Source organism: Tiliqua scincoides, chromosome 3 (assembly GCF_035046505.1).
Source record: "Tiliqua scincoides isolate rTilSci1 chromosome 3, rTilSci1.hap2, whole genome shotgun sequence".
Classification (NCBI taxonomy): domain Eukaryota; kingdom Metazoa; phylum Chordata; class Lepidosauria; order Squamata; family Scincidae; genus Tiliqua; species Tiliqua scincoides.
The window spans coordinates 142,175,328-142,188,553 of NC_089823.1; the positions used below are offsets into that span (position 1 = coordinate 142,175,328).

Below are 13,226 nucleotides of genomic sequence, written 5' to 3' on the forward strand. Positions count from 1 at the left end.
TGGTTTTTAGGATCCTTTGCACACCAAATGTCATCATTGGACATGCAGATCTACAGGTCTCTGAAAAAAAAATCAAGCTACTACCAGTCATTCTGTAAATTTTTGACCCTTTGGTCATCTGAGTCAGCAGACTCCCAGCATCTCATCTTGGGAGCCAGGATTTCCAGAAACAGCCTTCTTTAACTGAAGCAATTTATAGAGGGATGAGACATGCTCTTCGTTAAGAAAACTTTGGTGAGCTACCAAATATATTTTTGTGGTTTCATTGTTCAGATGCCTTGGGGGTAATAAAATGGCTAATGACTACCCTACCTTGCTAATGAAATCCCTACCTTGCTAATGGTAGCTCCATACTAGAGAGAAGTATTACAAAATTCTAAGATTACAAAATCATCTAAGCGACTAAGATGATTACGGGGCTGGGGCACCTTCCTTATGAGGAAAAGCTACGGCGTTTGGGCCTCTTCAGCCTAGAAAAGAGACGCTTGAGGGGGGACATGATTGAGACATACAAAATTATGCAGGGGATGGACAGAGTGGATAGGGAGATGCTCTTTACACTCTCACATAATACCAGAACCAGGGGACATCCACTAAAATTGAGTGTTGGGAGAGTTAGGACAGACAAAAGAAAATATTTCTTTACTCAGCGCGTGGTCGGTCTGTGGAACTCCTTGCCACAGGATGTGGTGCTGGCGTCTAGCCTAGACGCCTTTAAAAGGGGATTGGACAAGTTTCTGGAGGAAAAATCCATTATGGGGTACAAGCCATGATGTGTATGCGCAACCTCCTGATTTTAGGAATGGGTTAAGTCAGAATGCCAGATGTAGGGGAGGGCACCAGGATGAGGTCTCTTGTTATCTGGTGTGCTCCCTGGGGCATTTGGTGGGCCGCTGTGAGATACAGGAAGCTGGACTAGATGGGCCTATGGCCTGATCCAGTGGGGCTGTTCTTATGTTCTTATGTTCTTAAAATTCATTCAGACATTTTCTATTCTTGTGAGATTCATGGACGATGGATGGATGATAAGCGTGCAAGTGGAGCACAGAGACCTTGTGAACCAAAGTTGAAATTAGTGCTTCAGAGAAAGAAGCTTCCAGAACCAACTTCTCTGCTCCTTGGTTACTTCCTGTCTTGCTTGGGAACTCTGAGTGATCAGCTTCATATTTACCTAAATATCCTTGCTTAACTTTGCTTCTAAAGGACAGAAGTCTTGTGAAGGTGATCAGAAGAATTGTCTTCCCTCTTATCCTTTGTATCATGTTGAAACCCACAAGGCATTACTTGCAAGGAAACTGTTGATCTGACATGGTGCTGGCATACAAAATGTAAGGGCCTCAGATACTTGTTAGGTGATTTTGTGTGTTCATAACTCTGTGTGTACCCTACAGAGTACAAAAAAGGGTATATATTGAAGCTGTTCTGTCAAGGCATCTGCACACTGGCAGTATATATACAGGACCCTTATCTGCGTGCATGTGTACCTGCAATTGTGGGCTGATTTCCTGCAAAAGCCGAGACAACTCTTGGAGCAGTGTAATGTAGATCTGAATCATTGCTGTAATCACATTAAGCCAATTACAACTCTACTTGCTTATTCCGTCACTGCTTTTTGCATAGATATGATGATAATATTCTCAAACCTGCTGCCTGTTTGGGTTGTTTATCTGCAACTGTAGATACGCTTTGGAAGTTTTGCATTGGAAATAGAAAATCTCCAATATTCATGCCACCCATGATCAGGATGAGGTAGCAAAACAATAGTCAAGGGTTGGTTGAGTGATTGTTTTGAGTAGCCTAAAGTCATGCAATGCACTTAGTTTCACCTCTTGCTTGAAACATTGCAATGTTTCAAGCAAGCTTGCAATGCACTTTGTTTCACCTCTCTGATTGTGCTATAGTGTCCATACTATGGTCTAGATCAGGGGCCTCCAAACCCTGGCCCGGGGGCCATATGTGGCCTGTGGCAAGCCTGTATCCGGCCCATGGCCAGCCTCTTGTCCCCTGAAAGCCTCTGGCCCACTTGGCCGGACATGGCTGGAACTGTGCTCTGGTTGCGTCTGGAGGGTTGCATCTGGTCTAACGGGCCGGAGAGGTTGAATGAATGAGCCCATTCATTCATTTATTCACTCATCTAAGTTCCATCTCTGATTTATTTATATACATTTTATATTTAATTTTTTTCCCCTGGCCCAATATTTGATGCGGCCCTCTGGCCAAAAAGTTGACCTCTGACCAGGAGACCCCTGGTCTAGATTACAGGTTGAGTCTCATTATTCATGAGGGTTCCATTCCAAGTACTCACATGGATAGCAAAAAACGCACTATAGCAAATCAATTTAAAAAACAAAGTTTCTTTGTTCTGGTGATTTAAAAACAGCCTTGCTGACCTTTTGAAATGCACACAGAGGCCATCAGTCTCTCTCCAGGCGCTTAGGCTTCACTAGGAGGCAGCAAGTCCTCCCTTCACCAGGAGCCCCAGCAAGGGTGATAATTGCTACCATTTAGCCTTCTTTCACCTGCTCGGGGAAGTGAGGAGTGATCGGTTTTTCAGAACGGTTTTTGTTGGAAGTTTTTTCAAGCCATGGTTTCTTTGGTACTGAATCAAGGAGGGAGTGGACTGTGTAATGCAGCTCTGTTGGTGTCCATCCTTAAAGACTCTGAACAACCTTATATGGAAGGAAAGTAGAGTTACTGCCAGGGCCCAGTTGGGTCTGATGTGAATGGCAAGATCAAAGCAAACTGGCTGTTGCATTTCAGAGCATGCAGCCAAGGCTCAAAAGGACCAGAGGCAAATGGCCTGGTCTCTGTGTGACAAGTTAATGGCCAGCATTGGACAAACAGAAATCCAACATCTTGAAGCAGATAACAGAGTTTCAGGCAGGCTGATGGTCACATTATAGGTAGAAAGCAAGGTGAGAGGTGTTTTCAAGCACCTGGGGAGCTAGGTCCACAGGGGTTCTATGTAAAACCCCTAGGAGCCCTGCTTTTTTCCCAGGTCACGTGACTTTTTCTGGGCTAGCTGACTAGAATTCCTCTCCCAGTGACTGTCAGAATGTTGCAGAGCAACAGAGCTTTAACTCAGCCAGTTCTTCTCATGAGCTGCTACGGTGACACACAAAGCAAGGTGCATCATATGAGCCCTGTTGTTGTAGTACACAGTTTGAGACCCTTGGTGTCTTGGCATGTTTGCCTTTTTTTAAAAAAAAGGGGAAGAGTGTTCAGCAACTTTGGAACTAGTTTCCATGACTGCAAGTTGATCTAGTTTGCACAGAAAATTCAATGCAGAGAGCAGCTGACAGCAAAGTGAAGAGGTCATCCAATAAAGACTTGCCCTGCTGGATCAGACCAAGGGCCATCAAATTCTTCACTGTCTCTTTCCACTGGTGGCCAGCTAGATTTCTCTGGAAGCTAACAAGCAGGACATGGAATACAATGGCTGCCCTAAGTTCCTTGTCACTAGTGTCTGATAAACAGTTATACTGTCTAGAAATAGTCTGGCGCCAAAATTCCCTCATGAAGGCCCTAAAGTGACAGTAGAAAATTATTACTTTCCTATAAAAACACCTCCTCAGAACTCTTGCTGATCAATCTAAGGGCCTTGTCAACCTTTTTCAGGAAGTCTTCTGACATAATGTTTTAAGACATTGTTGACAGAAGTGGTTCCACATGTCATTTCTGTCTCTGAAATGAAACCTGTCTACATCCAAGAAAAACCTAGGAACTGCCAAGTCATTTCTGAGTTCTTACCATCCATGGGACTTCCTTAGAAGCAGACCTCTTTAAAAATAATGTGTTTGCCCTCAAAGAGGAACACCCTACCTAGAATTTCTGCTGAAGGTGTTGCCTAAGCAAAAGGAACCCTTAGGTGAAACTACTGAGGAATTTCAAGGGAAGGCAACATTTCTAGAAGATTGGTAACATTTCCCAGGGAAAGAGATCCGTAATATCCTACCCAAATCAGGCAGGTACTCCTTCTGGGAGAAATCTTTTGCAGCTTTTGATAATTGGAGAACACTGTGCCAATCCTGTTTCTTTTGCATATTTTTATGCACTCATCACTTCTAACATTGATTCTCACAGATTTAAAATATGCCTTCCAGCAAGGCTTCTTTTCCATTTAGCTTTTCCTCCCTAAGTTTCCTATTGGCTTCAGTTCCTGCTTAGCTTTTCTGGTTTTTCTGTTACTGGTTTTTGTTGAGTTTAATTGCTTAGTGCTGCCATCACTGCTTTTATTGTTTTTACTGTTGTGTTTTATTTGCTGGTTTTTTCCCCTATTTTTGTTGTATTCATATTTTTAGTGTATAGAGTGGGTTGTAAGCCACCTTAGGTGTTCTGGTTACAGGAAGAGAAGCAGGATAGAAATGCTTAAAAATAAATAAATTTCCTTAGGTGTAGAACTAACTCACCATTTCCTTGTGAAAGGAGAACAGCATTGTTCTTTACTCCTCCTGTTTCCCTTAGATCAGTGGTTCTCTTGAAGGACGTGAGAGATTGCTCCTGGAAAACATTGTTATGTATGCAATGTTTGACCCAATTTGGAAAATAAAATTTCTTATTGGCTCTTCTGCATGTGTATTTAAATGGAACGTGGCTTGATCTTGCAATATGTCTCAATATCTCATATCTTGGAGATCGGATAAATATGTTTGATCTTAGCTATAATTTTGAAAGTGAGCAGACTGCCAGCATCAGAACCAGTTTTACCAAAACAAACCAACCAACGCTGTAAGACAGTGAGCTTATTTGACCAATGGCAGACATTTGTATGAATGTCATTTTCATGTCATGTCATGTTCATGGATACAATATGAATGAATGAATATTGTAAATTATAGCAGGGAACCTTTTGTAGTTTCAAAAATTTGTGGCAGAACCATTATCCACTTGTCACTTATGATCCTGTATCCCTTTGACATGTCTGCATCTCTCTACCTGACATATGTACTTTTTCATGGATTTCAAAATGAGATTCCTCATATACATGCCACACAACACAGTCTAGAGAAAGTGAGGCACACCTGAGGGCTAAGCTACATGTACCATTATAAGATTAGCCCTGTGGGCCTTAGTTTTTCTTTAGCCAGTAGAATTCAGATCAGGGTATGGTGGGAGTAGGTAAACTTTAACCATACTCATTCCAATGGTCAGCATCAATGGAAGACCTTGACTTGGTTGCTGTTTAGTCTGGAACAGCACTAATTGGCACCAATGGATCTTTTTCCCAGAGTCAACAGCAACTGGATTGAGCTCCACACAGATCAGGACCATAAGCGGGTATGGTTAAAGCTTCCTGATTGTGATCTGTGGAAGTTCCTGACTGGTTGCTGTTGACTAATGAAACAATGACTCCATCAGAGTTAATTATGTTTGAAACGCCACATATAGTTAGTGACATTTCCCATTAAGTTCGGTTGTAATCAGTGGGAGCAGTGTCCTGCAGCCAAGAATGCTGTTAGCTATTCTGAATAAATGTATGCATCTCAGAGCTCTCCTCCATGCGGCTCTGTGTTCATCTCCTCCCTGCCAGTTGTCTTTTTTCTTTCTCAGACCCTTCTGGGTCCTCTGCTCCAAAGTGTCTCTTCCTTCCCCTTGCTTACGCCGCCCTCCTTCCCTAGAACTTTTTGCTTGCCTGTGCGCCCCCCCCCCCCATTTCACAATAACATAGCCAACAGGAACCTGGAAGCCAATCACTGTCAGCAACCAGTAACACCCCTCGATGCGCCCTGAGGCAAAAGTCCAGGATGTTACCCCCGCACCACGCCGCACACTATACTTGCTGAGCACAATGGGAAAATGGGAAACCAGAAGTACTAATGAAGTGCCTTCATTATCTGTGAGACATACAGACTGTTTTGCTCATCAGAAATGAATGAAATACCTAGCAATCATCTGTGGGAACAGTCCACTGGTATGTTCTCTTGAGCAAATCGGGAAACTTTTTAAAATACTCCAATAGATAATGTCAGCAATATTCTTGTTTCTTTCAATGAACTCCTTTCTAATGTATTCTTTTCTTTCTTTTGTCCTTTCTTTTACATGCTTTCCTTGGTATAGCCGACCATTTAGGAATTGAATTCATGGGTAAGCTTTTACTTTTATTTTCATGTTGATATTAACATTTTCAAAAGACTGTTGTGTCACATAGTGTGGAAGAATTTTTAGCACTGTGCAATGGTTCTAAGCATGGTCATGACCTGTCATGATGAAATATTAAAACAGCTGTGTTTTACACAAAAATTTTAACTTAAGTTTCATGAAAACATACCAGAAAATGAGGGGGAAACCATATCTTCCTCCTTGCAGATCCAAATGCTACTTGGGGAGGGTGGTTTTGAGCTGGAAAAGGACCAGAGTGAAATGGGATAATGGCTTCTCTGTGCATGCCTTTCTTCTCTTCCAATATTTGGGCTAAAGAAAAAGTGGAAGAAAAAATTGTGCAACTCTGTTTAATGCATATTTTTTGAACCTTGGAAAATCCTTTTGAAGATAATGAGAAACGTTGGCACTAAAAATTCTTTAATTTTACATAGTAGGATGGCTGAAACTCAGCATGCCCTTTAAGATAGAGGTGTGTTCTAGAAAATGTATCCGCTTCAGGGAAAGACATCCCCATGCACTAAGGAAGTGACAAGTAGAAGTGAAAGAGAGTTGAGAGCTGTGATAGATGACTATGCGTTTGTTCCATGAAATTATGTTACTGTTAGGAGGATTTCTGAGCAGTCCTTATTCACAAGGAACAGCAGATGATGTTGGGGCTGATATTTGTTTGGGTGGGGCTTGAAGTACAAACCCTCCCACTTGGAAAGGCATGCGCCATTAGGTCTGGGACTGACTCAAAGTGGGGTTCACAATACACTCCACTACTACCACCCATTTCTCAGCTTTGTCAGCAGCTCTCCCAACACCTCTGCAGTGCAGAAGGGGATAACCAATAGTGGGCAGGACTCCCAGATTGGTCCCTGTCTCGGAGCCTTCCCTGCTGCTGGCTATTCATTTCCCCCTCACAGAGATCAGGATTTACGGCTGGAGAAGAGGGTCAGGGTAGAGAGTAGCAGAATAGGAGTGTGTGCAATAGCAATTTGAGTTTTTGAGACTTCCTTTTCAACGGTCAAAAAAAACCTCTTCAAGTTTTTCCTAGCATTCCAAGGAAAAACATGAAAAACCCAAATGGTTTTTGATGTCAGCTAGGGGCAAGGAGTTTTACACATCACAAGTAAAAAGATATAGAAATCCCTCCAACATGCTTGCAAATCTAACCAACAAACAAACTGATGGAAGAAAAGCCTCCCTTGATTTGTTCAGCAGAAGAAATGAGATCTAAAATGGTTGCTCAAGGTTTGCGGTTGTTCTTATGATTTGAAATGGACTCAGTATTGTTGGCACATGGGGGAAAAAATGGACAGTGGTATTCCAAGTATGTTTTTTGACCTTTGGCTTTTGACTTTTGGTTTTACTTATAACGCTAGACTCTCCAATTCCTGCATTATGCTAGAGAAAACAGCCCAAGATGCCTCTTACATTGTTGCCCCAATCCTGTTCTCCATCAGGTAATGCAATGCAGCCATGCCATGGAGGTGCGCGGTGCATACTATGGTTGGGGATGACGACTATCAGATGATCTCCTTGATGTAAGGGAACTTTTGTTCCCTTACCTTTGGGTAGGCCCTCTGGTGATCTATGGGTTTTCTCAGACCTATGCCAGCTATAGAGCTGTTGTAAGTCAAAGAAGAGGAAGGAGGCAACTTGGGCCAAATTTTTTTGGGGGGAGGGGGATGAGATCTGGCATCCATGTTTGCTGCTGAGATTCACTGCTTCTGGCCTGCTCTCCATCTCCTGCCCTCCCCCTAATCTGCCCAGTTACTTCCTCTGCTCCCTCCCCCACCCACAGCATGCCTCCTTCACCTTCTTTCCCAGGTTGGCTCATTGTTTGCAACAGTGGCTGAGCAGCATACAACAGCAGCTGGCATTTCATACTGCCTTAAAGCAGGTTGTGCTGCCAGAAAGCGAATTCCAGCAAGGTGGGTGGCAATTGGGCTGTGTAACCCTAATACAAAGACTGTATTTGAACTATGTAAGCAAGCAAACGGGCAAGCTACAGAGACAACAAATGAATATCATGAGAGGCTTTAGCCACTTAGCAACAAGCAAAGCATCATCATGCAGCATTACTGTTTGGCCCAGCTGGGAAAGCACAGGCTTTGTAACAGTGATACCAGACTGTGGCTGCAATCTTAATCACACTTACTAGGGAGTAAGCCTCATTGAACACAATGAGACTTACTTCTGAGTAAACATGCTTAGGATTGTGTTGTAAGGCTACAATCCTATCACACTTTGCTGAGAGTAAGCCCCATCAAACACAACAGGGCTTACTTCTGAGTAGACATGCTTAGGATTGTACCCAAACAGAAGTACTAGATCTTGCATGCTCCATGGTAGCAATTGAATGCAAATGGCTACCACTGAAAAGTCTGTAGGAAACAAGATTGATAAGTTGCAGGCTAGTACATCTCACTGTGTTGAAAGGGGCTTAGTTCATAGGTTACAGCCCAAAACAAGTAACTCAAGTACCTGGGATGTGACCAAAGCTGAAACAGTTAGGAAAGGATGTTCCTGCTTCTTCTGTGATGGCTAAAACACACTCTCTAAAGTCTTTAGAGACACACAAGTGTCTCTAAAACACACTTGTCCTGTAAAAGAAAAAGTCAGCAAAAAATAGGGCAGGGAGAATCATTTTGCTAAAGCATGTGGAATGAAGCAAAAGCTGCAAGTGGAACAAACAAGCCAAAGCCCCAAGTAAATCAAATAAACCAAGAGCTGGGCAATGAAGAGGATTACAATTTTGGAATAAAAGCAAAAAGGAAAAATGCTCAAAGAGGTGCAGACAGCTGTATACATGGGAGGCACTGAAGTATAATCATGTGTGGGTACACCTACAAAATAGCACTGTAACTATAAAAACTATAACTGAGGCCGCAATCCTAACCAACTTTTCGGCACTGGCATAGCTGTGCCAGTGTGGCATGTGCTGCATCCTGCAGTTGGGGGGCAGTTACGGATGCCTGCTCAAGGTAAGGCAATATTTGTTCCCTTACCTCAGAGTCGTATTGCCCTTACCTCAGTGCTTGAAAGTTGGTTAGGATTGTGCTCTAAAACTATTAAAACTCTAGCTAAAACAGCATATGAGGGCCTAGAGCAATATCCAGCACTTGGACACACAACAGCATAGAGTGCGTCCGAGGTATCCTCAGGGGATCTGTTCCAGGATACCTTCCCACCCCCGCAGATATTGAATTCCATGAATAATGGACGGATAACAAATCCACAGGGGGCCAGGGTGGCCCAGGGTTGCAGCACTGCTCGAACATACCTGGGGGCTGTGTGTGGCTTTCCCACATCTCAGAAGGCCTCCTGGATGCAACCAGAAGGCACTTCCTGTTGTGTTTGGGAGGTCCTTTGAGGCCCTCCAGCTGTGGGCACAGCATCCACGGATAGCCAAATCCTGCAGATAAGAAGGGTCCAGCGTATTAGTCCAAGGAGAAAGTAAAAATTAAAGGCAAATTCCATACTGTGGTTAACATGAAGTTCACACAGGTTTTTGGGTAGCTGAAGGAAATTGAGGTTCCCTCTTAAGTTATGAAATAGCCAGTGATCTGAACATGATGCAGGCTGTCATCAAAGTAAACAACATGGTGAAAGAATTATGCAAAGAGTCAGATTTCAAGTCTGGGAAAGTCCAAGATGTAAAAATTAAAACACACATACATGAATATGTGAAGCCAGTCAGAAACAAATACTATTCCCTATTAGAGGGGGAAAAAAGAGGTGATAAAGATTAGAAGCTCTAGAGATCATAGAGCTGACTCAAGGACCAGGGATCAGTCACATATGACCCAATCTGATCTGGGGACAGTGCTTTGGATGCAGGGCTGTGGAGAGGCTGGGCAAGAAGAATGAGAAGAGGAAATACCTCAGTGTCAACTGCTGCATGGTCCTAGATGGGACTACTCAGAGCTATACCAGCTCTGAGGAGCCTGCTGGGGATGTCTGGCTGGGACAGAGCTTCAGAATCTGGCAGCATCTGGCTCCTCCTCATCCTGTCCCATCCCAATCCCTGTCCCTTTCCTGCCTTTCTACTGGCGGGGTTAAGAACATAAGAACAGCCCCACTGGATCAGGCCATAGGCCCATCTAGTCCAGCTTCCTGTATCTCACAGCGGCCCACCAAATGCCCCAGGGAGCACACCAGATAACAAGAGACCTCATCCTGGTGCCCTCCCTTGCATCTGGCTTTCTGACATAGCCCATTTCTAAAATCAGGAGGTTGCGCATACACCTCATGGCTTGTACCCCGTAATGGATTTTTCCTCTAGAAACTTGTCCAATCCCCTTTTAAAGGCGTCCAGGCTAGATGCCGTCACCACATCCTGTGGCAAGGAGTTCCACAGACCAACCACATGCTGAGTAAAGAAATATTTTCTCTTGTCTGTTCTAACTGTCCCAACACTCAATTTTAGTGGATGTCCCCTGGTTCTGGTGTTGTGTGAGAGTGTAAAGAGCATCTCCCTATCCACTCTGTCCATCCCCTGCATAATTTTGTATGTCTCAATCATGTCCCCCCTCAGGCGTCTCTTTTCTAGGCTGAAGAGGCCCAAACGCCGTAGCCTTTCCTCATAAGGAAGGTGCCCCAGCCCAGCAATCATCTTAGGCACTCTCTTGCACCTTTCCCATTTCCACTATGTCTTTTTTGAGATGCGGCGACCAGAACTGGACACAATACTCCAGGTGTGGCCTTACCATCGATTTGTACAATGGCATTATAATATTAGCCGTTTTGTTCTCAATACCTTTCCTAATGATCCCAAGCATAGAATTGGCCTTCTTCACCTCCACCGCACATTGGGTCAACACTTTCATCGACCTGTCCACCACCACCCCAAGATCTCTCTCCTTATCTGTCACAGACAGCTCAGAACCCATCAGCCTATATGTGAAGTTTTGATTTTTTGCCCCAATGTGCATGACCTTACACTTACTGACATTGAAGTGCATCTGCCATTTTGTTGCCCATTCTGTCAGCCTGGAGAGATCCGTCTGGAGCTCCTACCAGTGGCCAGTCTGCATTATATTGCCAGTGGTGCACAGCCTTCCAGCTGCTGTGCTAGGAGCAGCACAACTTGAAGAACTGTCTCGATGGCAGGCCGTCTTTGCACCAGTGTACCTGATGGTACCCCAATATTTTGAGTGGATAGGATTGGGCCATTACAGTTGTAGTGCTTCTGTGAAAGTGAATGATCAAGAAGTTATCTACTCCCTTCGTGGCCAATCTAAGCACTCTGAACATAAAGGATTTGTGATTACAGCAGAGGAGAGCAGAGATCCAAGCAATCACCAGAAATACATCTCATCTCATCTCATTTGCTAAGGAGGAAGATAATAAAATGAAGCTATCCAACAGATCAAATGATGAACACAAAGAGGGACAGAAAAAATGGACCTCCTAGAGCAGGGGTGTCCAAAGTTTTTTGCAGGAGGGCCACATCATCTCTCTGACACTGCGTTGGGGGCCGGGGGAAAAAGAATTAATTTACATTTAAAATTTGAATAAATTTACATAAATGAATATATTAAAGATGAACTTATATGAATGAATGAAGGTCTTGCAATAGCTCAAGGTCTATAAAAGGCCTTGCACAAAGCAAGGCTGGCCTTTCCTTCACTGCCACTGCTGCATCACAGATGTAAAACAGCAAGCAGTGGAGGTAGCCTTCATCCCACAGCTCATACAAGACGTCAAACAGTTGCTCTTATGCTGAGAGCAGTTGCGTCGGGCCAGTGTGGGCTCCAACAAATCTCTGGAGGGCCAGAGGCTCATTGGAGACTGGGGGCTCTCTGAGGGCTGCATTGAGAGGCCTCAAGGGCCACAAGTGGTCCCAGGGCCGGGGTTTGGGCACCCCTGTCCTAGAGCAACACAAAATTCTATAAAAAAGTCATCCACCAAAGTGTGTAAAAGGTTACATGTATTGTATTAATACTTAATACAGTATTAAATATTAATATTAATTAAGTATTAAGGATAGGAAATAGCAAATTAATAAATCAGTATTAATATTTATACAGTACTTTGTCAGCCCAATCCTGTTGTCGTCGTCCCCACACACTGTGGCATGCAGGCTTGCCAAAACAGGCAGCAGTGTATGCTATAGTGCGTTCTGATATAGATATGGAAAGAAAGGATACAGAAGAGATACAGCAAAGGACATCCAGAATGATCAAAAGGTTGGAGTACCTTCCCAAAGAGGGAAAGGCTAAAGTGTTTGGGAGTTTTATTACTTGGGGGGGGGGGGGAAGACGACTAAGCAGGGACATGACAGAGGTTTATAATGATCTGAATGTCACCGAGAGAATGGAGAGAGATAAAAATTTCTCCCACTCTCATATCACAGGACCTCAGGGTCACCCAATAAAACTGATTGGCTAAAGCTTCAGGACAGACAAAAGAAAGAATTTTTCACCCATGAAATTCACTGTTGCAAGTGGCAAAAAGCACTAGCTTAGATGGGTTTTGTAAAAGGACTAGATACGTTTGCAGATAAGAGGTATATGAAAAATGATTATCCATGACTGCTAAATAGAACCTCTGTGTTCAGATACAGAATTCCCATTTCTGGGGACATAAGAACAAGAGAGTTCTGTTGCTTTATACTCCACCTATGAGTTCTCTAAAAGAATCTGACTGGCCATGGAAACAGAATGCTGGATGGGATGTGATCCATCAAGGTAGTTATGTGTTTGTCAGCAAGCCAACTATTGCAGACCAGTTTTAAAATATTCCATAAAGCCAGTGTGAGAGCAAGTCAGATGTAGTGGTCAGAGTAGCACCTGGGTTTGATTCTTCAGCTTGAAGCTCCCTAGATGATCTTTTGCCCCAGTCACTGTCTCCCAGCCTATCCCAGTTCACATGATTGTTGTAAAGACTAAGAGAGGAGGAAGAATAATATGTGCGGTCCTAATCTCCTTGGAGGAAAGGCAGGATAGAAATGCAACAATTAATAATAACATAAATATTTAGAATGGGATTGCAATTGATTCTCACCTGAAAGGGGGGATAGAGCTGCCCCACTGGCATCATATTAAGGGAAATTGAGCTGCAATAAAGTCAGCAGCTGCCATGTGCCTGCATCAGCGACCCATATCTTAGGCAGGGGTGTTAAAAGCTATAAG

At 43.6% G+C, this 13,226-nt stretch overlaps 1 protein-coding gene across 4 annotated transcripts in view; it reads left to right on the top strand.

The window, feature by feature from the left end:
- NRG3 (neuregulin 3) overlaps positions 1-13,226 on the top strand; it is a 700,766-nt gene that overhangs the window by 574,134 nt on the left and 113,406 nt on the right. For 2 of the 4 annotated variants that reach the window (XM_066620602.1, XM_066620600.1), the window contains exon 4: positions 6,063-6,084. The exons of 1 other annotated variant lie outside the window; for it this stretch is intronic. In XM_066620602.1, coding sequence (XP_066476699.1) covers positions 6,063-6,084 — 22 coding nt within the window. Of the gene's footprint in view, positions 1-6,057; positions 6,085-13,226 lie in introns of all 4 variants that reach the window. One more of the 4 variants, XM_066620598.1, reaches the window with a different exon arrangement.